The sequence below is a fragment of the Globicephala melas genome, chromosome 16 (genome assembly GCF_963455315.2).
Source record: "Globicephala melas chromosome 16, mGloMel1.2, whole genome shotgun sequence".
Taxonomy (NCBI): domain Eukaryota; kingdom Metazoa; phylum Chordata; class Mammalia; order Artiodactyla; family Delphinidae; genus Globicephala; species Globicephala melas.
Genome location: NC_083329.1, coordinates 27,292,304 through 27,319,557, shown reverse-complemented (window position 1 = coordinate 27,319,557; position 27,254 = coordinate 27,292,304). Strand labels below are relative to the sequence as shown.

The following is a 27,254-nucleotide window of genomic DNA, read 5'->3' as shown; positions in this document are numbered from 1 at the left end:
GAGTGGGTTCAATCTATAGTGAGTGAAATCTCTAGGTCTGCAGAGAAGGCCTGGGGTTGACTGGTCCCCACTCAATCCAGGGTGGACAGCAGTGAATAGCCTAAATTGTATGTAGCAATGCGTTCCCCCTTAAACCTCAGAGGAAGGAGGGGACTATGGGCTCCCCATCCCTCCTCATTTCCTCTGCTTCTCTCTGCCCCCAGCCTTGGGGCTTTGGCCTGCGATCACAACTGCTATCCTGATGGCATTTCCTCCTTACTCTCGTCCAGTTCCCAGTACGGCCTCCCCTCCTGTTTCCAGCACCTCCAATGATCCGGTGGGATCCTACTCCATCAATGGGATCCTGGGGATCCCTCGCTCCAATGGTGAGAAGAGGAAACGTGATGAAGGTAGGGAGGAGGGAAGAGGCTTGGCTTCCCCCGTGCATGCTTTTGTCCTTGGCCTCAGAGCTCCGGTTTCGGCCTAGCCTCGCAGCTGCTCTGCTGTGAGATCAGTTTTAGTAGCAAAGCCTGGGTCCCCCCACTACCCTGCTGGCTCCTGGAGAGAGGGAGGCAGGCTGCTGGTGGGGCCATCAGTTTCACCATCTGCTCAGCAGCCCCGACTGCCTCACCTTCCGCTGGGATTCATCCCGAACATCCCGGTGAGATGCCAGGAGGGAAAGCATGAGCCATGGACTATGGGAAGGTTTTGGAGGTTGGGGGACAGCTGGTCTCTGACCTGGGGATGAAAAGCCAACCTGACTTGTCCTCCTCTGATCTCAACCCATCAGGAGATGGGGGGGTGTTGTCATGCGCAGCTGACCCTTGTGTCCTTTCTCTGTAACACGTGGACCCTGTGCCCATTCAGACCACTTGGGGAGCTGGGCATGGGCCCTCTCTGCTCTTCTCTATGGGAGGAGACACCCCCCAGGCTCCTCTCTGGCCCTTCCCCTCATTCCCTGTAATTCCTCGGGTGCAGCTAGCTGTTAGGCAGGGAGTTAAAGGGTGAGGAGATGAAGAGGAGGAGCAGGGAAAGGAATTCAGAGGAGAGAGTGGTGGAGATGAACTTGGAAGAAGGTGTTCTTCAAATATTATGACATTAAGTTCCCTTGGTGACCATCTGGTTCTCTTTTATTTGCGGTACGCGGGCCTCTCACTGTTGTGGCCTCTCCTGTTGCGGAGCACAGGCTCCGGACGCGCAGGCTCAGCAGCCATGGCTCACGGGCCCAGCCGCTCCGCGGCATGTGGGATCTTCCGGGACCGGGACACGAACCCGTGTCCCCTGCATCGGCAGGCGGACGCTCAACCACTGCGCCACCAGGGAAGCCCCATCTGGTTCTCTTTTGATGCATGAGGCCAGGGCGCAGGGCTGGAGGCCCAGACAAAGGGAGACACCAGTGTCTGGAGCCTGCTTCCTGCCCTGATCTCATGGTCCCTGCTGGGGAGACAGTAACTTCCTGGTCTAGGAAGGGCATATGATTTTAAGGGTATCTCCCATGACATAGACAGAACCCTCTAAATATGAACATAGGGGGGTGACCAAATATCCCATCAGTCCAGACAGTCCCAATTTATGCCTTTGTCTCTGCGTCTTGGCCAGTCAGCGTCTCCTTTTTCTCTCAAAAATGTCCTGTTTGGACGGTAAATCATGTGGTCATCCCAAGCGCAGACAAGCCCTTGATTGGGGCAGCTCTAGAGGGTAAGGAACAGAGAAAAGAGACAAAGCTGAGATTCCCTAGACCCAGGCTGAGGGAAAAGAGAGTGTGAGAGCCCCGGCCTCCAGCAGAAAGGACAGCATGTAGGAGAGGCCTGGGCCTGGCAAGACAGGGATGACCTGGGGCTGGCCTCCTTCCAGAAGCCCTAATGGCCTCGTTTCACAGGAAAACAGCTTGTCTGGCTCTATTTCTCCTTCTTCCAAAACATCCAAACCCATTTGGCTGCCACGGCCTTTGCCACTCACTAAATTTCATTGTGGTTGTTTTGGCGGCAGCCACTGACGGGCAGCGGGGGTGGCTGCATGAAAGGGCCTAAGTCTCAGTTCTCTCTGGGGGTTTCCCACACTCAGGCCTTCGCCAGGCTCCCTGGCACTCTGAGTGATCTGGAAGATTCTGCCTCAGAACCTGAGGCTTTCTCCTTTAACCACCAGCACCTGTGAGATGACCAGGACCCCCCCCCCTTTGTCCTCTCCCCCATTGGTCTGCGGTTGGGGCCAAGCGTGTCCTCTGCTTCCTGGGCTCCTATGGGCCGTGAAAGGAGCTGGGGTTAGAGAGTCGCTGGCCTGAGGCTGCGGCCACTGCAGGTCGGCCCCGGCTGGCCCAGAACAGAGTGCTCTCCTCTCTGAGCAATTGATCACATTCATTGTTTCAAGTCAATTCAATTCAGTCACCCTTTCCTGGGCATCAGTCGCAAGAAAGGCTTGGTGCTGTAGGATCCCAGAGCAGAACAAGATATGATTCTTGTCCTTAAGGAGCTTACAGTCTAGTGGGGCATGTAAAACACGTGAGTCCAGAGAGCAGAAAGGCCCATCAGAGATCTAGATATCTGTGTTGTGATGGAGGTCTGGGCTGCAGGCCATGGGAACTCAAAGTGGGGAGGCAGTGAACCTCCAGGAAAGGCTGCTCTTCGAGGAGGGGCCTGAGGGATGGACAAGGGGCACGGTTCAAAGACAACGGTAGTTGAAATTCTATCGGACAGACTGAGCCTTGTGCCCAGAAGACACTGTGCTGAAAACACAGGGGTGCTTTGGCTGGGATGAAAGGGCCTGAGGGGAAGTCGTGGCAGTAAGGCTGAGCGGAGGGGTTAGGGTCACAGGAGAGCAGGCCAAGACGGGGCCCTATAAGGAGTTTGGACTTTTTCCTGCAGACATGAGAAGCCACTGCAAGTGTCTGGGCAGGAAAGGACAAGAGCAGGGCTGGGCTGGGGAAGACCCTCCTCCAGGAGGGTGGTGGTGATGGCAGTGGGGAGGCATCTCAGGAAGCAGTTGAATTCTGGGTGAGGGATAATGGCAGCCTCTAAGTTTACTCTTGCTGCTTAAATACTTACCACAGGCCTAGCCAGTTGGCAAGAAGGATCAGAGACCCTGCTTCTTTTGGGGGGAAGAGGGTTCTTTTGCCTTGACACACCCCTTCTGACCAACCCCAGGCCAGATGGAGCTGTCCTTCCCCTGGTGGAAGCCAGAGCCTATTAGGGAGGCCAGTATTCCCTGACCACCCCCCTACCCCAAACGCACACCACCACACACACACTTGATCCATCGGACCCAGGTAGAAAGGGAGGGGAAAGGAGAGGCTAGAGCAAAGGCAGACCTTTCACAGCCCATTCCCCCCTTCCCCCATTCTGGGTGCCTCCAAGCAGCCAGGCCCAGTTTGCATTAGGGAGCAGCTCAGATGATTAAGAATAGGGGAGATAATTATGTGTCAAGATGATGTAGCCCAACTCTGCAGTCAGGCCAAGGTAGCACAGCAGCTGGCAGGCCGGTCGCAGGAGGCAGCCTCGGGCATGGGCTGCACAGACACCCAGGTGTATCCTTCAGCCACTGGGCCAGCACCACAGGCAAAAGAGAGAGCTGACTCAGACGATGAGGGACGCTGGGATGGGAATGGGGATACATGTCAAGGGACTAGACCTCGAGGGAGTGGAGGGGCAGGTCTGTTTCCAGGTGGACCCTGTACCCCTGCCAGGCTGGCTCGATTTTGGCCCCACCCACTGGGGCATCTCCCTAGAAGTGTCATAGCCCAGGGGTGAGCTGTGAGCCTCTCTGTCCTCAAGGAAGCCACTCCCACTCCTGCCTGTGGGTACGGTTCGGCCTATTCTTCAGCACTAACAATGTAACGGTGGTGGGCATTAGCGAGGACAGTCACTGCAGCGTGCGCTGGCATTATTGGAGACAATCTCAGCAGTAGTTATTGGTGTTCGCAGTGATAATACCCAGAGCGTTACTGGCATTGGTACTCAGAACATGGACAGCGTTATTAGTATCTGCAGCAATCAGATCTGTGGGGACATTAGTGAAGGGCCAATCAGCTGTGACTCTGGGGAAAAAGGAAACTGACAGTGCCTGTGAGCCTGCTTGAGACGCCTCTCATGCTTTGGCCTTTGGAAGCATGGAAGAATCCCCAGACTTGCCTTTAAGAAATATGCGAGTCAAGAAGCTTTGACCTCCCCTCCCCACAAGAGTCCAGGAGGTCCCAGAATGAGACAGGTAGACAGACCAGGGATAGATGAGGAAGTTATGTCACAAAGCACCCGGCAGACAGGCTGTCCATCCGTCTGAGAAGGTAGATCCCCGTTCAGTACCCTGCTAAAATCTTTCCCTCTTCTTGGCTACAGTTATGGGTGGGTATATTAGGGTCCTTTGAAGGAACACTGCTTCCCCGAATGTTGCATGCCCTGGCGTATGTGGCTGCAGGTTAGGGACTCTTGTATTCTTTTTAGGCTGAAAGACCTAAGTCCTTTAGCTTCACCCAGTTGCTTTTGGCTGTGGCCTAAAGCATTGCCCTCCATCAGTGTTGTTGAAGGCCAGAGCAATTACATAACTTGTCCAAAAATCTGAATGAAGTCATATGTGTGAGTCTTTTGATCTGTGTGAGGGGAGGTGTGTTGGTATCATCCTTTGATGTGTGGGATTGCAGGGGGCCGTGATTCTGCCTTCCATTAATTAGGGGCACAATGAATTGTGCAGTCGAGTGGTGCCAGGCCGGTGCAGTTGTACGTTTGCAGGTAGGGCAGGCTGCATGGCTGCAAACAGCCGAGACCTGTCACTGCCTTTAATAGCTCCCTTCTGCTTTGGATGAAGCTGTAACTTCAAGAAGTGGTTTATTTCCTTAGTTAGTTTCTCCCCAAAAGTCCCCCAGTGTGTTGCTCAGATTTGACTTGGAGCAAGTGAGGGGATTAGGCTGTGGGAAGGAGCAGCACCTGCTCTGTCTAGGAGCCTGGGCTTCAGGCAAGAGAAGGCTGCAAAGACCCCCACGCAGAAGAAGGATTCGGGTGGAGGCCAACAGGCAGTCCCGGGAGCGCAGCAGGGATGGGCAGTGTGGCTCAGTGGGGAAGGGGTCTGGAGGGAGGGAGGTGCAGCCGGCTTTGAGTCCTAGTGCCTTGGGCAAGTCACTTAACCTTCATCAGCTCAGTCTTCTCCTCTGTGAAATGGAGACGGTGACGGTACTTACTTCACAGGGATGTGGGGAGCACTACACGCGATCATGGAGATGGAGTTGAGCCGACTCCGTCTCGGAAGATGGCTTGCTGTGTGTCTGGGGAGGAAGGCGTAATTGGCAGGTTTATGTTTCAAGGGGAAATGAAGTTGTGTCAGAAAGAAACTTTTTTAGGTACAGCCTCTCTCATCGTGGTGCAGCTCCTCTTACGTAGGGCAGCCTAGGGAAGCTGATGCTGGGATAAACCGACCTAGATGGGACCAGGGCAGTGGGGGAAAGATATGAGCCTCCCCTGTGTGACTGGGAGGACCTCTGTCCATCTCTGCTTGCTCATCTGCTCTGCGGTTATCCACTTGGGCCGCATGTCATCTCTTATTAGCCTCCACAGGCATTTTAGATGTGGGTAAATAAATACGGGACCCCTTCTTCTCTAACATGGAGGCATCCCTCCCTCTATCCATTGCTGTGTATTTCTGTTCCCACATACAAGTTTATTTATTTACCCTGGGAAATGTATGTTTGTTTTGTGGCCACATGTGCTTTTCTACATGGGTTATGCAAATGTCGGTATTGTGTGTTCTCTACCTTTCTGAGGTTGTTGGGTGAAAGGGGATGCAGAACTGCATTGGGCAGGCATGCAGTTTTCTGGGTAGTGTATGCACGCGAAGAGATGTTCAAATGTGAGCAGGTGCACGTCCATGTCCCTGTCAGCAGCTCCAGGGAGCTGGGAGAGCTCTAAGCCAGGCCTGGGTGTGTTAAGGCTGCATGGTCTTGAGGCATAGGTTCGCGTATGGAATTTTGCCCAAAGGGCCCTGTAGGCATCACCCTGCATTCTGTTGGCAAAAGGACGGGCTGTCCTGATCCTGCCTCCATGGGTGGACTGGCCCCCAAGGCAAGGGAGACTGAGACTGGGAACCCTTACAGAGGAACCTGGTCTCCCAACCTCAGGGTTTCTCCCCCCTCCCCGGTCTTCAACCTGCCTGTCTCGCGATCTCTCAGTGTCTGTCTCTTATTTGCTCTAGTCGAGGTATACACTGATCCTGCCCACATTAGAGGAGGTGGAGGTTTGCATCTGGTCTGGACTTTAAGAGGTATGGGGGCCAGAGGGAACATGGTGCGGGGACCAGGGGAAAGAGCCGGGGGTGGCCATTAGAGAGTCTTCAGAGAGTGGGTTCCTAAGGGCCAGAGAGCAGAATAGGAGGAGGTGGCCCAGGATTCCACTGGGAAACCAAGAGGCTAACAGAATCTCAGGGCCTGGCTCACTTCCGCCTTGGGCTACTGCTGGCTTTGGGGGCTGAGGCCCTGTGGCCTGGAGGGTCAGGCCCTCAGTGGATGGGAGACACTTTTTCCAGCCCTTGGAAAAACAAAGAGCAGATCGGGTAGTAAAACAAAAGCAAAGGAGACCTGGAAACACCTGACAGCCCTAATTCATCACGGCCCAAGTTTTTTCCTGTGTTCCCATTATATTTGTTTGTAAAAGTGGAAATCAATTTTGAAGGTAATTTTCTGGAAAGAATGGAAGGGAGGTGGGAGGGCCGGATAAGGCAGAGATGGTAAAAGGAAAAATTTAGGCCAGGCACAGCCCAGGGGCAGCTCTTGGCAAGGTGAAAGAAAATTGCATATTCAATCTCCGTCCATGAATCTCCCTCGCTGCTGCCCGCCTCCTGCTTGAAAACAATGAAGGCTTTTTCCCAACGCTGGGCAGGGCCTCGGTATCAGCCTCACTTTAACTTCAGGGTCATTAATTCCCTGATTATTGAAGGAGAAGAGAGGGTTGCAGCATCAATTCCAAAGGCACCCCCCCATGTGATCAGGCCCTGGTTGGGGTGGGGTGGGGGGCAGCCAGGGTGAGGTGAGGTGTTGCTTCAGAAGAGCAGAGGGGTGGGAGGGAGGAAGTGGGGAGCCAACTGGACTGGGGGGAAGGAAGCCAGGAGGAGGGGAGAAGAAGGCAGTCATTACTGCATACCTCTGTTGTGTTGTTATTGCAAATTAAAAGTAGCATGTTCCACTCCGCAGCTACCTTTGGGGAGGGAGGGGCACCGAGGGAGGTGGGGGATCTTATCATTGCTTCTTCAGCAGACCAGCCGTGGTGTCACCGTGTGAGGTGACATTTGAATTTACAATTCCGCTGAGAAAAGCCATTAATTCACAAATTAACATTTCTCCCTCTCCCTCTCTCTTTAACACTCTCTCCCTCTCTCACATGGATGTGCAAGCAATTGAAAAGACAAAGGAAATAGCCTTAAGGAAGAGACTTTACTGCTAGTCTGTCTGTGCTGAGATTGCTCCCCCTGCTTCCAGATAGATAAACCAATTACCTGAGCAGCTCTGCTCCTGGCCGCCCGAGATCACCTCCCTTTGTAGGCTGCCTCCATGGCTGGATTACACTCGGTGTATCTCATTAGTGTAAACCAGGCATGCCCTGGTCACCGGGCTCTCTTCCCTGCTCTCTTTCTGGAGGGGCAGCAGGAGGAGTGCTGGTGTCAGAAAAGGCAGGCAAGGAGGACCCTGGGAAAGAGGAGAGGCCGCCGCTGGCCAGCTGCCAGGCGCTGGGACTCTGGTGCTCAAGGCCCGGACCTTCGGTCCTGGAGGAGGCTGCTGGGGGGATCTGCAGGTGAGCGCTCCTTCGCAGGTTTGCATGGGTGGACGTTTAGAGGCAGAGGCAGGAGCCAGAGCCTGACTCTCTGGGGCCCACAGCGCCTGTTCTCTGTGGCCTTTTGGTCCGGGGGCTGGGGGCTGGCAGAAGCAGAGAGGGATCTGAGCGCTCCCTGCATGGGAAATGCTTAGGGAAGTTTCGCTGAGTCCACATCATCTTAGTGGGACAGGATGCAGCCTGAAGGAGCTGGGAGGGGTGCAGAGGAGGGCCCAGAGGCAAGGTGAGGTTGCACTATGTTGGGTAAACAAAAGGAGGTTGCACTGATTCCTTAACCTAAACCCAGCACTTGGGAGCAGTTGTGTCTGTTTGCCACTCAGTCCCTACACACACACTCCCAGCCATCCAACTCCTTTCTTAGAGAAGACCCATCCAGGAGCGTGGACCCGGGGTGCTGTGCTCTCAGACCTCTGGAGTGCGCTTGCATCGTGGGCAGGATGTCGCAGAGCCATTTTTGCTTTTACTCTCCTCCAGGCCCCGGCCAGGCACTGCATGAGGACAGTATATTGGCAGAGGGAAGCCAAGTGGAGTTTGAGTTTCTGTAAGGAAAGTACCTCTGCGGGTTATTGCTAGAATTATATTATTTCACAAACATTACATACTACCAAGCACAGGTCACAGACTCTGAACCTAAGGAGGCAGGTTCTATGAAAGTTCAGAAACAAAATCTGCATGGAGGTAGTCATCTGTCTAGACAAGCACCCAACTTTAACTGTATTAACAAAGCTCAACCTATGTTCATTTTCCAACAAATATTCAAACCCTGGCTACTGTCCACTCCAGCCCAAGAGCAAACTAAGTTTTAAAGGTCAGTATTTGCTAAGACACACAAACCCCCAAAACCCACTGCTGAACACGCATTCATTGTTATGAGTATATCTTCCTAGTAACGTGGGAAATTAGACCGTTCATACCTGAGGGGGGAATTTTTCTATCTTAGTTGGATCACATATTTTAGCCTAACTCTCAGGGTAATGTTGGCTACGAGCCTGTTGAACACCAACCATGTCATTATACAGAGTTAGGTTTAAAGGTTTTATTGAGACCTTTGCCTTGCGCCCTGTGCACACTCGGACTTACTTTTTTCTGTAGAGAGATAGCAGGGTTTAGCCATGGCTGTGTGTAGCTGACATAGGTGTATGAATTTGTACCTAAATCCCTGCGTTTATATCAGAGACTGTAGCCACGCCATTAACCCCCTTAGTTTCCCAGCCAGTTCATGCTGTTGTGGGTAAAGAGTTATATTTGGTTGTCTGAGGAAGGATGTTGAGATTTAGCACAAAAGAGTGTATTTTTTTCGTAAAGTGCCAAAAAGTCAGAATGGATGGGTTGACCCCGCTCCCCAGGAGAGGAGGTACAGACTTGCAGTGGAGGGGCTGTGTGTGACCCTCCACCACTGGAAATTGGGGTGGGAATAGCAATAACTTTCTCAGCAGAGGCCTCGGGTCCTCCCCACTCCCGCATCTGTGCGCTCCTGTGCACGTGTATGCACACCCACCGTGTCAGAACACATCTTCAACCCCTTGTCTTCCACTTGGCAACTACCTTCCAGCCCTGCAGGTAGGTGTCGTCCTCCTTCCCCCACAGGCAAGGGCTACAAGAGAGAAATCCGGGCAGGGGCCTGGAGGACCCCTCAGAAAAAGGGTCGGGGAGAAGGTAAGCTGGGGAGACCCAGGAGTGCCGCCTGCCAGAGGAATGGGTCCCAGCAGCCTCCCGACCATTGCTGGCTGCACAAGAGGGGCCCCAGAGCCCAGGGAGGGCCCCTCCCTTGCTTGCCTTCCTCAGGGCCCCGGTGGCCGGCAGGGGGGACCCTCCCCATTCTCCCCCGTGGGGGTGGAAGGGCCAGGAGGGTTGGGGGAGGGCTGGGAGACGGATCACGAGCCTCAGAGCCGAGTAGTTGCAGCACAGCCAGTAATTCAAACCATCCTGACCCTTCGGTGAACTCAAACCTGCTGACCTTGACAGCACCAGACAAGGGAGGCCTCACAGACCTCAACCTGCATGGAGGCCTCGCCTTCTCTCCCTCCCTTCCTTGGAGCCCGTATCCCAGCCTCCAGGTGGCTCCTCATTTGGCCATCCGAGCGAAATGTCAGCATCCCTCCCTCCCTGAGGTGCCCGCCGGCCTGCCTCAAAGCACCCTTTGTGCTCATCTCCTCTGGAGGCAAGCGTGTGGACATCTCACGGGGGTCTTTCCAGGGCTGGGCTGAGGCTTCCTCCTTCAGACAAAGCTTTTACACCTTGCCCACCCGTCCTCCTGCCCAGGCTTCATCTTTTTCAAGAGCTATAGTGTGTGTGTGTGTTTTTGTGTGTGTGTGTGTGTGTGTGTCTGTGTGGTGTCCGGGTGCACACAAGGGCAGGGATAAAATGTGATCGAGACAGAGCAGACAAGGGGAGGGAAGAAAAGCAGGAGGAAGGCAGCCCCAGGAACCTGCATTAAAGTAAATGCAGTTTATGAAGTTTATGCTCTCCTCCTGGGGAGAGCTGGAGTCCATCCAACAGCCTCTTGGAGCCTGTCAGACAGCTCCCGAAACAGAAAGTGCAGGCAGGAGTGCAAGCAAGCCGGTGGCAGAGGGAGAGATGCACAGACACACACACACACACACACACGCACACACACACACACACAGAATCTCTCTGTCTCTCTGTCTCTCTCTCTCTGTCACTGGCTCACACAGATCTCCCTAGGCCCCAACAGACTGCAAAGCCTGGGATGGAGGGATGCAGAAGAGTGTTTGGTAGAAGGGACCCTGGGAGCTTCCCTTCCCTCTTACCTCCCCATCCGCATCTCCATCTCCTTTGCAGTGTGGACCACTGAGGCAACCAGCTTGTGGAAGCTGCTCTGGGAAAAGGGCAGTGCAGGTGGTCTTGAGGTCTAGGAAGGAAAAGGGACCAGAATGTGGTCTCCCAAGAACCTGCCTTTTTTCTGATGCTGGGGATCCATTTTTGTCTGGCACCTTGCTCTAGACCAATCAGATACCCCACAGCTACTGAAGACAGTCCTTCAGGAGAAATTTAAGGAGTCTCTTAAGGAAAAACAATCAGAGACAGTATTTTTTCTGGGAATTCAGAGGAACTAAATAGTTGACCAGGTTAGGATATGGGAGCTCTCAGACGGACTTATAAGCAAGGCGGAGTAACTGCCTTTCTAGACTCTTCCGCATGTGCACCAGCACTTGGGTTCATGTGTGTGTTCACTAATAATATGTAAGTGGGCCAGAATCCTTGACTTCAGAAAAAAGGAGAGTGTGAAGAAAGATGACTGGAAAGGGAAATATATAGCAAAGCCTTCTCTCTGCCCAGGGCAAGGTGGCAACATCCATCTCCTGCCCCATGAAACGCCTGAGCTGGGGACGGGCAGTGGGGAGAAGCCTACCTCCCACCTTTTCCTGAGAACTCCGTGTCCCTATTCAGGTTCTTCCAGGAGCTGGGACAGAGCAGGAAAACAGAGGTAGAGTCATCTGAAGGCAGAGAGTCAAGCAGGAGAGGGTACAAGGGAAGGGGAAGGATGGCTGGAAATTGATTGTGGAGGATGCTCTGGGAAGCCAGGAGACACAAGCCATGGAGGGAGGCAGAAACTGCCCAGGGATGGCTTTTGCCCTTTCTCTCCTCTTTTCTCTCTTCCTCCCTCCTTCCTTCCCTCACTCCCCCTCCTCATCCCTCCCCTCTTCCCTCCACACATCTTTATTGGTTCCAGTAATAGCGTTGATTTGCATGTCAGGCAAAGCTTTGCTACACACACAAAAAGAAAACCCCAGCCGTGGCGGTGTGGCAGTGTCAGCTCTCGCTGTTGTTCGACAGTGTAAAATTAAATTAATAAAGCCCCCAACACAGGAAAACATAACAGGAAATTAATGGCCTTTACTGTCGCTCTGATGCAGTCATTTGCAACCCTGCTTTCCGCACCAAAGACTTCATAAATGCAAGCAGTTTCTCTAAACAAGCATACTTAGAGCGGCCTGGTATGTAATTTTTCGCCTTGCTTGTGTCCTTTGAGCTAACAAAGGCCCCTTCCCTTCTGGCTCCAGAGAGGTTTCTAACTCGTTCTGGCCCCAGCTGGAGCCCGGCACCAGGCAGAAGGCCGCAGCCCCTCCTGAGAGCCCAGACAGGAGTGAAGGAGGACTCAGGTCCCCCTCAGACAGACCCTCAGCCAGCCCTCCTTCCCCGCCAGTGGCCAGTGCGCCCAGAGCCCCAGCCTCTGCCTGCAGGCCAGCAGGAAGGCTCAGCGTATGCTCTCAGCCAGGAAGGTTGATCATCCTGGGGAATTCACCCAAACCCACCCAATGCTCACTCCTCCCCTTCCTCTGTGCAGCGGTCCTCTCTCCCCACTACCTGTTTGTTCCCCTTCCGCCATCTGTCCCTGCTCGCCGTCCTTCTACTTCCTCACGTAGGGGTCACAGCCACCACGCTGGCAGCATGTTGGCAGTAGGCGCCCATGACCCACTTTTCTACAGGTAACTGGGGGCTAACTTATTCAAAACGGGTATAGTGACAGTGTGGATGTAATTCTCTGGGGTTCTAGGTCTCCCCCATATATGCCTCTTCTCCCCTGGTTGGTTAGAAAATATGAGGGCCCTAAATGATCATTCAGGCCATCTCTCTGTCCTTGGGCTGATTTCCCATAAACCATTTCAGAGAGCTGAGGGTCTGTGGTTTTGCTTCAGTGTGTAAACAGGTGGGATATTGAGAAAACTTACACTGATCTCTCTGGGGATCTTTGTGGGCCCAAGTTCCCACTGTGTTAGGATGTGTAAGAGGAGCAAATAACCAGGTTGTGGATCTCATGGAACTTACAGTCTATGAAGAGGTAAGGCTATCCCAAACCAGACAATAAGCTGTTAACTGAACGCTGAACCATGTGGCTGAGTGTTCAGTAGGAATCCAGGGAAGTGGCTAGAAGAGCAGGCAGGAGATGGGACTTGAAGCTGGAATTGGCTGAGATTTGGAGAGGCTGTCTCCAGGGCTATCTCGCCTATGGAGGGAGGCCAGTGGCTGGGCTAAGGCTGGTGACAAGAGAGTCAGATTCTTAAAGGTCATCTGGTTTTATCTGCCACTCACATGGAACTCTCCCCTCTAGCAGTTCTGTTTGACAGGTCACAGCCCCTGCCTGGACATAGGACATAGATGGACAGTTGTCATTGTTAGCAGCACTGCCTTTATACTGAGTCAGCGTGGTGTTGAGGGAAGAGGATGGGACTTGGAATCCCGATGTCTGGATTGGGCTCCATCTCCTCTCCTTGCTTGCCTTGGGACCTTTGGCTGATTACATAATCTCTCCGAATCTGTTTCCTCATCTTTAAAATAAGATAACAACATTTGCCACATAGAGGGGTGGTAAAGATCTCCACGCAACAGCCCCTCTTTTCTCCCTCCCTCCCTCCCTTCCATTCATTCCACCTGATTTACTGAGCACCTAACACCGGGCTGAGCCCTGAGTGGATTTCAGTTTCTCACATGGTGTGGTCCCTATGCTTGTGGAAGGCCCTTCACCATCCTGGTTACCCATCTCTGAATTCATTCTTGACAGTTAAAGTCCTTCTTAAATGAACACTAAACTCTAGAGACAGTCTAGCCAAAGCCGAGTACAGTAGAACGCTTGCCATTCTCCACCTGGAGATTCTGCATCCATAATGTAGTTTAAGATTACATTCGATTTTTTAGCAGCCGTGTCAGACTCAAACTCATATTGAGTTCGTGGTCAACTAAAACCTTGAGATCTTTTTCACATCAATTGCTATCAAGCCAGGTCTACCCCATTCTACACTTGTGTAATTGATTTTTTTTAAACCTAAACATAGGGCATTCCATTTATCCCTGTTGAATTTCATCTTGTTGGTTTGGGCTCTTAATTCCACCCAATTAAGATCATAAGGATGTCTTCTATGTCATCATCCAAGTAGGTTTTTTTTCTTGTTTGTCCGACATCTCCTACTCATTTTTTAAATTTATTTTTATTTATTTTACTTTATTTTTTATTTTTAATATTTGGCTGCATCGGGTCTTAGTTGCAGCACGCAGGATCTTCTTAGTTGCACGGGGGATCTTTCATTTCCAAGCGCGGGATCTCCGTTGCGGTGTGTGGGCTTCTCTCTAGTTGTGGCACACAGACTCCAGAGCACGTGGGCTCTGTAGTTGAGGCACACGGGCTCAGTAGTTGGGACCCGCGGGCCTAGTTGCCCTGCGGCATGAGGGATCTTAGTTCCCCGACTAGGGATCGAACCCATGTCCCCTGCATTGGAAGGTGGATTCTTTACCACCAGACCACCAGGGAAGTCCCCCAAGTAGTTTTTTTAAAGAGTGATTTTCCTTTAAAATAAAGGAAAGCCACATGGCCCACCAGTGGAGACGTCCCTCCTGGGTGCTTTAGGGACCATTGAGCCCAACAGCCATCAGCCATTTCACTGTCCTTCATCTTGTCCATAAAGTTAGGAAGACTCTCTGTGAAATTCTCTGTTACCATTCACTATACCCACAGTGTTTCCTTAATCAATCAATTTTAAAAATCCAATATAAGTTGATGAGAAAATTGAATGTCTGCTATGGATAAAGCATAGCAGGACTGATCTACAAAGGTAAATAGGAAGGACACAGTCCCTGACCTCAAGAAGCTTCTAATCTAGTAGGGAGATAGATGTGCACACCATTACACAAGCAGAATGTGATAGATCTATGATCAAGGTATAAAGTGCTATGATAAATGTAAAGAAGCGGGGGGCAGTTGCTTCCCATCAGGGCAATTGAGGAAGTCTTTGTAGGGATGGCATTTGATCTAAGCACTGATAACTAGTTAATGTGCTACCACGTATTCTTGGGGAGTGCATGCAGACTCCACAGTATTACCATTTTCTTTTCTAATGCCCACACATTAACGGCATGATAATTTCTTCTAAAAGATTTCCAGACCCTAATATTAAATGTACTAGACTGTTGTTTGCATAAGCTTACCTTTCTCCCCTTTTCACGATGGCATTGGTTTTGTCACTGTGTTGCCCTTTTATTGTGACCACTCAAGGATTATCAACAAAAACTTTAGGATGCTATCTACCTCCCCCCAGCCACCACCCTGCCTCACCTGAGTTCTGATATATGAATTATCTGGGCCTGGGAGAGGTAACTCAATTGAAATGGTTAAGAGGTACCTGCCTGGCCTCCTCCTGACCTGGGCAACTCCTCCTGGTCCCATTTTGAAGATCCTTTTCTTTGATGGAGAAGACCACGTCAAGCCAGGGGTTGAGAAGTTCCGCCTTCTCTCTCAGCATTGCATCCTTTCCTGAGCACTGAGCTTAAGCTAGCCTTCCTTTTTGTTCTTTCTCCAGACGTAGCTACCAAGGCCCTTTTTTGTTGTTTCAGCTTGTTCTGAGCTTTTGTCTTCCTGACAGGCTCCTGCTACTCTCATATCCATCCCTGGTTATGGTCCCTTCCTTCCATCTGTTGTGTGTGTCCTTTATAAGAGGGAAAAAAATAACTTTTGTCTGATAATAAGTGTAATGTATACTCATTGTAAAAATATTTGGAGGATACAGTAAATTAAAAAAAAAATCACCCATAATCTCATCACCAAGAGAATTTTGGTGATGAGATTTAGAATTTTGGCATATTCTTTACAGTCTTTTTTTCCCCTGTGTATACATAATTAAATATATATATAATTTTTATCAGAATTGGAATTATACTGTATATACAGCTTGTGTCTCGCTTTTTTCACTTAACATTATATAGGACCATTTTCACATATCATTAAATATTCTTTGAAAACATGATTTTTTAATGGCTGCATAATCTTCCACTGTTCCATGTACATGTTCTTTTAAAATCTAGGCTCATCATATTTTAAAGCTTATTCATGTGCAACAACAATGATTTCCCTTCAAGACCCTCTCTTTCCACCCTTCCCCCACTCCCACTCCTACTCCCTTTACTTTGTCAGGTTGATTATTTGAGCTTGTAGCAGCAGAATTTCATTTTTAGAGCATCCTGTCCTCATGGAATTATATTCCCTTCTAGAATCTCTTGCCACGGGATCACACAACCATTCTTTCCCTCAACACATAGCAGTTTGCTTTTCTCAAGTCAGATCCTGTGCAATGCCCCCTTCTTTTGCTACTGTCACCTCTAGACATGGGTGCTTTCTCCCCAGATCCCCAACAGTTCCCTTTTATCAGTTTTTTCTTTCTTGGTCAGAATTAAGCAGCCTGGGGTAGCGGAAAAGGGCACGAGTCTGAGAAACCTCTGTATCCTAACGATGACTAGCTGTGTGACATGGGGAAATTACTCAACCTTTCTGAGCCTCTTTTTTCTTTTTAAATCTCTAAGAGGGAACGGATTAAATTATCTCCATGACACTTTCTGGCTATAAAATGTGATAACACTGAATCCAGAGTGGCAGTGTCCTACACTGCTTCTTTTTCCTTCTAAAAGGTAAACTGCAAGGCAAGTAAAGAATGGATCAATCTTTGCTTTGGGAATTCTATGCAACAAATCAGCCAACATTTTTTGCCACCTACTATGTGTCAGGCCCTGGGCTAAGTTTACATACATGAAAAAGATGGGTCCCTGCCTTTAAAATAGTCACAGTTTAGTGAAGAAAACAAACATTAAAAAATAACGACGTAGGAATTCCCTGGCGGTCCAGTGGTTAGGACCCTGTGTTCTCACAAGCCGCGCCATGTGGCCAAAAAAATAATGATAGTGATAACTACGATACATATTGATTCTAAACTTGGCTTTGCCACTTACTGGCTGGAATAAGTACTTCGGGGTGAGTTGCAAAGCCTGTGTAGCCCTTGGTGTCTCCAGATTATGAGCTGAACTGCCCGAGGCATATTGTCTGGATTTGCTTCTGACTGCTCCATCACGTGTTAGCTCTGTAACCTCGGGAAAGTTCCTGAACCTCTTCACTTCCATTTCTTCGCCTACAAAATAAATGGGGATAATAATAGGAGCTTCCTGCTTAAGTTCTGGTGAAAATTAAACAAGTCAATATGTGTAAAATTCTTAGATGAGTGCCCTATGTATAGTAAGCACTTAACGTGAGCTGCTGTTACTGTAAGGATTGAATCAGTGGATTACGTTAGGCATAGTGTCTGGTACCATTATAGGAGCTGGATCGATTTTAGTTATTATTATTATTTCTACAACGCGGTTTGGATAGATGTCTACTGGAACACAGAGAAAAGAGAAGTGAACACTGCTGAGGTAGGAGCTAGCAACCCTCTGGTGTTCATCTGAGGAAACTCAGTCCAGAAAAGCTCGAGGGACTTGGCCAAGGTCACATAGCACGTGAGGGACAAAACTAGGATTTCAACCCAGGAGATGATACTCCTAGTTCAGTGTCACATTAGGGCCACTAGTGTAGTTAGTGTCCCCAGAGGCACATGGGTGTAGATGGGCCCAGTAAGACTGAGGTCAGGCAGGCAGGTAGCCATGCCCCTGCCTTCCACCCTATCGTGAACTCATGGAGTGTTTAGAAGCAGGGCTTGGTCAGGGTTAGCAGGTTCTCCGGGGCTGGAAGGCTGGGCAGAAGCTGGTCTTGCTCAGAGCCAAAGCTTCGGGCCAGGTTTCCAAGGACTTCTTCATGCCCTCCTCTTGAGCGTGGCTTGGGGTGACTGGCCAGGGCAGTCCCACGGATCGTCTGGTATAAGGACAGGAGACCATGGGGAATGTCATCCCACCTCCCTGGACAGACAGTGTTTGCATCAGCTTCTTCCCAGCTCATGGCTCCCCCATTTCCTCCTCCCTCCTCCTTCTGTCTCCTGCCCTTCTCTCCTCACCCCTCATGCTCCTTCCTTTTCCTTTCTCCTTCCCGCTCCCCTCTGCCCCCTCCCCTCCCCGTTTTGTTAATCCTCGCTCTTCTCCCAGTCCGGAAAGCAGCCCCATTCCTCAGCATACCCGACCTCTCTCCCCGTTCTCAATCAGATAGGAGGCCAGGGTGGCAGCCCAGACCTCGCGGTCCTGCGCCACCGTGGGGGTGGGGCCGGAGCGGCACAGGCAGGCTGCCCTGAATGACAAGCGGGGATATTGATCGCATTCTGAACTCAGCCCAGCCGATAGAAGGTAATTAATGACTCCATTTGCCTCAGCACTGAGGAGAACAATTGAGTTTGAAACTGCAACAACTGGCAGCTGGGGAGACTGGGGGCGGCCTGGGAGTGAACCCCTCAGAGGAGGAAGGTGGCGTTAGAGGAGCTAAGACAGGGAGAGGGGGCAGAGGCCACTGGTCAGACTGGGATGCAGCAAAGAGCTCCCACCCGGATCAGTGCCCTGACCCCTCCTCCTCCCCGAAGCCCCCTAGAGGCTGAGGTCCATCACCTACTGTCCCCACTTCCTCCACACATTTCTCTTTTCTTCCTATATCACTTTTTCAGGTCATTTTTGGTCTACAGGTGAAGTGAGACTGACTTTCCCTGGGATTGCTCCTTGTTAGCTGTGTGAAGCACTCACATGTTTTTCACTCTCCCTCGGCTTGTTTCTTCTTTTGTAACATTGGATTAATGGTAGCTCTTCTGCAAGTGTTATGTGGGAATTAGAGATAATGTGTAATAAAGAACCTGGAGCCTGCCTAGTACATAGTTAGTGCTCAGGACATGACAGTGATGATGATCTTTGACAGGGAAGGCAAATTTGATAGAGTGGAGAGGGCTTTGGAGTCAGATATTCCTGAGTTCAAATCCAGCCTTTGCCTACTTTCTAGTTGGATGATATTGAACAAATAACTTTGCCTCTCATCTGAAAGATAAGAATGATAGTAAATACCTCGTAAAAGTGAATGGATTTAATGAGTGTAGGTGGAAGCCCTAATATTGTCAGTTTCCCCATAGATGGGTAGATGTGTGTATTTGGGCTTGGAAAACTGCAGTTAATATAGTTCTTTGCTATACTTTAAAGGAATTTCTCTCAAATGCCTAATTCCTACTTCTTGGGGTTTGGTGGGCAGCCCCTATTCATTCCACTTTGATTTTGATGAGCCTTGGTGCTTTCTGACCAAGGAAATGGCATTATTTCATTCTCTCTATTACCATCAACCCCACCTACCTTTTGGTCAGCACACGAGAATTTCTCTTGTCCCTTGTAGGGACTGCTTTGGAGATTCAGGTACAGTGTCAACACACAAGGAAGACAGAACACTTCTGTTTTGTCCCTTGTCTCTAGCCCTCATCCCTAATACATGGTATTCAGTGCCTGTCCCCCTCCCCAAGCTGCTGAGACCTCACCGGCCAGCCCTATTCATGATTGGCCAGCAAGAGGGCTCTGGCCTGGGGTCAGAGGCGTGGGAGGTAGGGCTCTGCTCCAGGGTGGCCCAGGAATGGATGGGGAGTGACAAGGTTAAGTGAATGAGGAAATCACATCTTTTTGTTGAGGAGTAAAAGCCATTTTTATTAATGATTCTAGAAGTGGTATGTGCTTCCTGTACAAGGCCTGGATCATATAGAAAAACTTAGATGAGAAGAAAAGAATTTGCTCACGATCAGGGAGTAATCACTGTTACCCTGTGGGTGGCTCTCCTTCCAGTCAAGGTGATCTTTGGTTTTACAATTCTCTTCTTTTGCACGGAGATCAGGGCCCCACTGCTGGATCCCAGGCTCTGCACATGGGCTGGGCAGGCAGCTGCTGCTCCTCATTGGGGCTCAGGCCGCAACTGTCCACAGGCATCTTCCCTGTGCCAGGCTCCCTGGTAGATATGCCCTTGACCTAGCCACTTACCCTCATTTATGCTGCACTTCATTTACTCTGAGCCTCAGTTTCCTCACCAGTAAAAAGGGGATTATAATCCCTAGCTACCTTGGAGAGTAGTTAAGAAGCCCAAATAACATAAGGTCTGTGAAAGCTTTTGTTAACTGCAAGCAAATATGAAGTGGTCAGAGGAGAAGACAATATGAACCTTTGTTCCCTTTGAAAGAGTAATCTACGTCAAAGTTTTAACTCAGCAGTTTGTTTAATTTAATTAATGTATTTATATCTTGCTTCATTCCGAAAAGGACTTATGGTAGCTCACTCTCCTTCAGAGATGCTACGGCTCATGCCATAGTGGACAAAGCACCTGGAATGGGCTCCAGTTCTGAGGGTCCTACTACTCAGTTGTGTGACCTTGGACTGGTCACCTCCCCTCCTCCACCTCACCACCCACCCTGCTAGTTTTCATTACCTTAAAATGAGGAGTTTGGACCAGGTGTCCCCTCATCATTCTCGGCAGTCTGGGCTCGGCCAGCTCAGGGGCCATAGGCGGTAGCCTCAGTGTAGGGAGGGTACAAAGTAGAAAAGGGGGGATGCTGGGAGGGATGCAGTGTCCTGGGTGGGGCCAAGTGGCCCTCAACTGGGTCCCCTGGGATTGGCATCCGGGGCAGCAGAGTGAAATGATGTGGCGAGCAGGCTCTGGAGTCAAACAGACCTGAATTCAAATCCCAACTGTCATTTACCAGCTGCATGGCCTTGGATAAGCTACTTAACCTCTCTTTGCCTCAGCTTCCTTATCTTTAAAATAGGTATCACAGCACCTACCTCACAGGGTTGTTGGGAGGATTAAATGGCATGTAACAAGCTCACAGTACTGTGAGCTGCTAATGGATGGTGGCTGGGCAGGGGACAACAGAACAGGACCGAAACCTCCACATATGGGACCAACGAGCACAGGGTATCTTCCTTGCTCTGGGAAGTCTTACTAAACCTTCGCAGCCACATTTTCCAACCTCAATCTGAAAATGTGGCCTGAGAGTGGGAAAGAATACTGGAAATCAGAACTGCTCCAGAAAGTCCAGGCCATGCGGCATCATACTCCAGCCCTCCTCTTGGAGCCCTGACAAGGTAGGGGCTGGTTTTCCCATCAAGGTGAAGGCTGAGGGCCTGCTCTGTCATTTAGGAAAGGCCTTCCCTGGAACCAAGAATGAGCAGATAGACCCACTTTATCCTACTCTTTGCGAAGGGCCGTGGTGTGGTGAGTCCAACATAGGGGCCATCTCTGGGCCCACTTCTCAAGCAGCCTCTGCCAGCTGCCTTGGATGGCAGTTCTGCAGCTCCAAGGTTAAGTTTCACTCTTAACTGGCAACACGGTGTGCTCTGTCCTTGGGTAGAAGTACCATAGGTGGGCAGGAAGGTGTTGGTGAGAGTGGGAAGGGCCTCTGTGGACCAGAGTCAATGCTGTTGGAAGCTAACAAGCAGTGGGGCAGGTGAAGAAGGGGCATGAGTCTACCCAGGGGCCTGTCGTGGGTCTTCCCATATCCTCTGACAGCTAAGGATGTGTGGGACTTGCCTGACAGGTAACTGGGTGTCCTGGGATGCTAAGCCAGCCAGGTGGCTGGTCCAGAGGCCTTCTGCCAGTAGTCTGGCTTTGAATGCCACCCAGGAGAGCCTCGTTCATTCATTCATTCATTCACTCATTCATCCATTGAGTATCAAGTCTGTACCCAGCTCCATGCCTGGCACTGGATCTACAGAGATGCACCAGTCATGGTTCCTGCCCACAGGGAATTCCCAGCCTGGCTTCTTGGCACAAGGGGGTGGGTGCTATCTAATTACTTTCCTTGCTACTCACTCTGCAGCCCAGATCAGGAGTTGTTTCTGCCTCTTCCTCCATGTTAGCCCAGCTCTGCCAGAGAGCCCTTCGGTGCCTGGGCCTGGCAGTGTCTCATAGCCCAGCTCCATCCCTCTCCCTTGCTGCCACCGCTGAGACTCTACCTTGGGAAGCACCCGCCCACGCAGCCCTCTCTCTCCATCTCCTGAGTAGGTCTCTGCAAGTGGGTGGTACTGACAACAGCTTCGTTTTCTCTTCCTTTTCAATTCTCTTCTTCCATGTTCTTTTTTCTTTTTTGCTCTTCCTCTACTCTCTTCTTCTTTCCTCCTCCAACCTCTACCCTCCAACCCCACCCCCGTCCAGGCCCCAGGCTACCGTCCTCACTGGATACACAGGCTTCCGGGAAAGCAGAACCAGCTGGGTTATTCCTGTAACAAGGGCCCTCAGCCCAGCCTGTGCTTCCTGAGGCGTCTGGTGTAGGAAGCTTCTTCCCTTTCTTCCTCTCTCCCTTTCTGCCCTGCCTCTGCCTCTGGGCTTCCTTCTTCCCTGAGCTTCTCCTCCTTTGACCTCTGAGCCCAGGCTTCTCCCGGCCTCCTTCCCTCACTCCCTTCCCGCCCTTCCTCCTTGCCTTCACTCCTCCCTTCCTTCTCTAGCTGAGGGAAGGGCACCACCCTGGCCTCTGGGGAGAGCCTGGGAGAGCCTGTGGGCCCTCTGGCTGATTTGGGGGACACTGCCTCCCTGTCCCCCACCAGTAATGCCACTGCCGTCTCCCTGCCCCTGTGGCTGTCCTCCCTGTTCCCCAGAACTTTCTTTGTGCTCCTTCGCCATTCATCATGACTGCTGCCTTTCCCACCTCCCTATCACCTTCCTTCTCCTTTGAGGAGTTTCCTCAAGCCTCCTGCAGCCTCCCTTGGCGATTCTCTCCTGCTTGCATCAGACTAGTTTGCTTTTCTGCTCCTCTAGCACCTTCTGTCTCTTCCTTGCCCCACCCCCCTTCCCTCTCCTCTTCCTCCCTTTCCCCGGACCCTCGGCCACCTCTTCCAGTAGCAGCCATCCTTTTGCCTTTCCTTCCTCCCTCCCCCTTTCCATCGCTGCCTCTGTAACCTGTTTTATCACCAGGGCCTGAGTATACAAAAAATAAATAAATAAATAAAAAGGTCAGTGAGTGGAGGGAGCAGCAATAACCCCTAAAACAGTACTATCAGTGGAACATGATTGATCAATTGAATTCCATAGCGGCTGAAAAATGTGGGATTAAGTAGTGTATTATACGCACAATGAGTTGAGGCATGATGTTCATTTCAAGTTCATTTCGCCGGCCTCTGCCACCAGATCAGGCAATCAATAGGGGCAGCAGATATCATATATCACCTCTCTGCGGGCTGCGGAGAGAGCACCATAATCTCTCGCAAATTTAGAGTGACAGATTTGTCAAGAGCTGAAGAGCCCCTGAATAAATGAAGGAAAAGAGACTCCTCCAGCCAGTGACCTGAGGACAAAGCTTCAGTTCAGCCCCTACACACACACACACACACACACACGCGCACGCGCGCGCGGGCTGGGCCAAGCCACACACAGGCATATACACAAATTTACACAGAAGCATAGTATGAGTCTCGCCACACATATGCACACACCCATGCACATAACATGTGAGCCCATGTTCGCAGACAAATGCACTTTACTTGCCAGGACTCACTGGTGACACTGCAGTAACCACACACAAAGACACTCGCTGTCTCCCTCTGCTCTGACAGAAGTGCTTCCCAAAAAGGTAGGAGGACTCCAGCAAGAGAGAATTAGACACAATAAAACATGCAAGTAGCCCCAAGGGGTAGCATTAAGATAATGGCAGATCCTTGAGAGAGAAGCAGGCACAGAAGAAACACGGGGGCACGTGGGCTCACACTCCCCATGCAGTCACACACGTACACACGCACCTTTTCAGAAAGGTTCCTGGACTGTCACTTACACATTCCCAGACGCTTATCTATCTGGATGCTTATTCGTGTAGAAATGCATATATACAGAAAATACACAAAAGGGAAAAATAAATATGTCCCACCCTAACTCATATAGAGAGATGCATACATTGCCTCTAAGACAGAAAATCATTCCAGAAGCTTACACAGAAAAAAACACAACAACCAAGTTTTGTGGCCTTAGGAACATAGGGAACATAGAAATATCATCAAGGCTGTCCCTGTGTCTGTCTGTCCACCTCAGACACGATCCTGGTCTCCATTCTCTCTCTCTCTCTCTCTCTCTCTCTCTCTGTCTCTGTCTGTCTCACACACACACACACACACACACACACACACACACACACAAATACCCTTTCTTTGCTCTCCCACCCCCTCCAGGATCGAGTGAAGACAGGAAGTCCCATTAGGAAAGCAGACCCCCTTGCTCCATCTGGGAGGCCAGCAAGAGAGGATGGCTGCAGGTTGAGGTTAATCAATACGTAATATTTTCTATGCTCTCCTGAATGATACTGTACGGTGTTACTGTATATAATGCAATATTGATTATATCATATCGTATAATCACCTATAAACTGATATATATAACAGTCCCAGAGGAACACCCTGGGGCCTACAGCATGGGCTGGCCCCAGGCCCAAGGCTCCCCAGCTGGTCTTGGGCTAGGGAAGCCAAGGAGTGGCCAAGCTGTGGCTGGGAGGACCCAGCTTTGAGCCCGGGAAGTTGCAGGGTGTGGGGTCAGGGAGTGTAGGCACAGCAGGTACTTGGCCCGCTGTGAACTCTGAAAACCCCAGTGGACCAGGATAGAGGGCAGGTCCAGGGAGGGAAGGGTAGCAGAGTGGTGGGAGGCCTGGGGAGAGCAGTACACAGACAGGACTGGCCTACAGCCCCAGGGAGCGGGAACTTCGTGGCTGCACCGTGGTTTTTCATACATGGGGCGAGTCTCAGCTTCCTGTAGAGACTGCAGGAGGAGCCAGGCGGCCAAGGAGCTGGCCTCTGGCGGAGCCTCGCCAGAGTCCAGGTCAGGGACAAGCTGAGGAGGGTGGCCTGGGCACAGCAGCGTCTACAGGGACCCAGTCTTCAGTCTCTGCCCAAGTTGCATTTCATGACTCACGTGCCACTTGCTGTCTGCTCCAGTCTCAGGCCTGGCACGACGCAAGCTGGGCCTCAGCTGGGCCCTGAGTCCCTCGTCCCTCAGTGGTGAAGTTAATTACTTCACCCAGTCTCCATGTTACACTCAGCCTCGGAGATTTGATGATTTTCCACCCTTGGAGTCAGTGGAACTGAAATTCATCTCAGAGCCGAGTTCAGTTCTCCACAGGCTGGGTAATGCTGGCCCAAGACACCCAGCTCCTTCCCCAGGCCAATCCAGGCCAAGGGGGGGGGGACAGAAGGGGCTCAGGGGAGATGTGCCCTGGGGAGATGGCCCCTGGGAATCCCTCTGGCTCCACCGCCTCTGCCTAGTCCTTCCCACGCCCCCGAGTTGTGACAGCTTCCCTTTCTCTTCCCAGGACATTCAGGGGCTCTGGCTCTCTCAGCCAGGTCTCTGAGGCATGGCCAGCCCCTCCCAGCCTGAAAACTGGGGAAAAGGGGTCCCAGCAGGGGTGCAAAGCCCTGGGGGCCGAGCCAGGTGCCCGTCACCTTTGCCCACTGTGTGCCTCTGCTGACCTGCACTCATGCCCCGAGTGTCCCTGTGTCCTCCAGATGTGTCTGAGGGCTCAGTCCCCAATGGAGATTCCCAGAGTGGCGTGGACAGTTTGCGGAAGCACTTGCGAGCTGACACCTTCACCCAGCAGCAGCTAGAAGCTTTGGATCGGGTCTTTGAGCGTCCTTCCTACCCTGACGTCTTCCAGGCATCAGAGCACATCAAATCAGAGCAGGTGAGGAAGAAGCTTTCTGCTTGCAGAAGTGGAAAGGGACTGGGCAGAGCAAGGCCTCTGGAGGACGTGCACACGTGGGTCAGCCTCACGCACACCCAGCGTCGTGTGTGCTGCCTTTGGGTGCGCTGTGTGAACACGCTCACGCAGGGACATCATAGCAGAGCTAAGAAAATCGTCATAGTATATGGTAGTTAGAAAGGGTGAGTTTTGGGCGCGAGTATGGCTGTAGGTAAATCTTAATCCCATTTCAGTTTCAGTTCTATCCTGTTTCCCCGTCTGTAGAATGAAGGGCTTGGACAGATGAACTGACAGGTCGTTTCCAGCCCTGCCATTCTGTGCTTCTGGCACAGAGTACTCAGGAACGTCCCTTGCCTAAATGCCCCTAGGGTCCTACAGAAAGTCTGAGTAAGCCTGGGGCGTCAGGAGGTGAGCCCGCTGTGCCTGCCTCCTGACAGCCTACACCTCAGACCCAATACTTCCCACAGATGAAGAGCAACCCAGAACACACAGCATGGGATGCAGCCCACAACACACCAGCACATCACACAGCATAGAAACACATGTCCTAACTGCTCCCATTCACCTGTGTGCACGTGTTCACAGACCACCGCCACCCACCTGCTTGCTGCCCACCCGCCGCCCAGCCCACAGGACTCACAGCACAGCCCTTCAGCCAGTAGGTGTGCACGCCCCACAGACCACCAGCTCAGCGCACTTCCACACCTGCCTCCACGCACACACCAGGACAGCCCCCTGTGTACACACGCCGACGCGTGAGCACACACCCATCCCCCCACACTAAAGCCCAGGCCAGGCCCACGGCCTCAGCACAGCACAGCCTGCCACGTGTGCCCATTCGGGCACACACCCACACGCACCAGCGCAACTGCACAGACTGCACAGCGCAGTTCCACTCTCGGACTCCAACAGCTCCCAGCCATTCGCCTTTCTCCCCGCCTGTCCTTTTATCCCGTAAGCTGTTTGTCTTCATAAACCAAAAATCAAAAGTCTTTTTAAGGTGCCCTGAGCCATAAACCAACAAAGGAGGAGCCGGCGGAGGCGGGCGGCTTGGTGCACCCTCCCCAAGTCCCCGGCTGTATTACAATGAATAACCTTTATTTACTTTCATTAGACTATTAAACACCAGCACAGTCATTTTTCCCCCTGAAACTCGGAGCAGGGCCCATAAAGCAAATCCGAAGCCTAATTGAGTTCATTTTAATTTCTCTCCGATCACAGCGAATTACTCTGGTGATAAATCAGGGGGCAGCTTCACCCCCAGTAGAAGGCCTAATTTGCAGCTAATTACAAAACTGATTTCTACAGGAAGATCAATACGAGAAGGAATTGGAAATGACGAGGCAATCCTGTCCAGCCAGGGAGGGGAGGGGGCCCTCTGGGGGGGCCAGGAAGCGGAAGGGAAAAAAAACGGACCCGAAAGAGCAGAAAATCAGTTTTAATTTAACGTAATATTAATCAGAGCAACTTTTCCTGCTTCGTGTGGGCTCCTGGTCAGCCCAGCTCTGGGGTCTGGCTTGGCGGTGGCTGCAATAAAAAGGCAATTACCCGAGTGTTTCAGGCAGGACACCCTTTCAGAGTCAATGACTGGCCCCCTCCCACCCTTCTGTTAGCCATGTGGACTCTCCCCCTCCCCAATTTCATACCCCAGTGCACAGGCAGAGAGCGAGGGGCCCGTGAGGCAGTCTTTGTTTGTTTTTTAAAAAGGGGCTCCAGCACCCGGTCAGCCAGCCCAGCAGTGCCAGCCTCGAGGCCCCACTAGGCCCTTCCCCCAGCTACTGCCTCTGCCATCATGTCAGGGTTCGCCCCTCCTCCCCAAGACTCCCTACCCCTGGGGGACCTTAAAACACCGCTTGCCTCTCAGCAGGGGGATTCCCACTGCTAAACCCCGCCTTTGGGGCTTCTTAGACAAGAGATGCTACAGAGATGTAAAGGGTGCTGGGGTGCCCACCGAGAATGTACAGGCTGTACCTCAGCTTCCCAGAGTCAGGTCTGCCCCCACCCACGCACAACTCTCCATCATCCATCGAGCCCGCCCCTCCCACACTCCCCGCCCTCTGCCTGGCCATCTCCTTCCACCCCATCTGGGAGG

General features: G+C 51.5%; 1 protein-coding gene across 4 annotated transcripts in view; it reads left to right on the top strand.

The window, feature by feature from the left end:
- PAX2 (paired box 2) overlaps positions 1-27,254 on the top strand; it is a 79,239-nt gene that overhangs the window by 33,934 nt on the left and 18,051 nt on the right. For all 4 annotated transcript variants that reach the window (XM_060286053.1, XM_060286054.1, XM_030865575.2 and 1 more), the window contains exons 5-6: positions 270-389; positions 24,969-25,144. In XM_060286053.1, the coding sequence (XP_060142036.1) occupies positions 270-389; positions 24,969-25,144 (296 nt within the window). The remainder of the gene's footprint in view (positions 1-269; positions 390-24,968; positions 25,145-27,254) is intronic.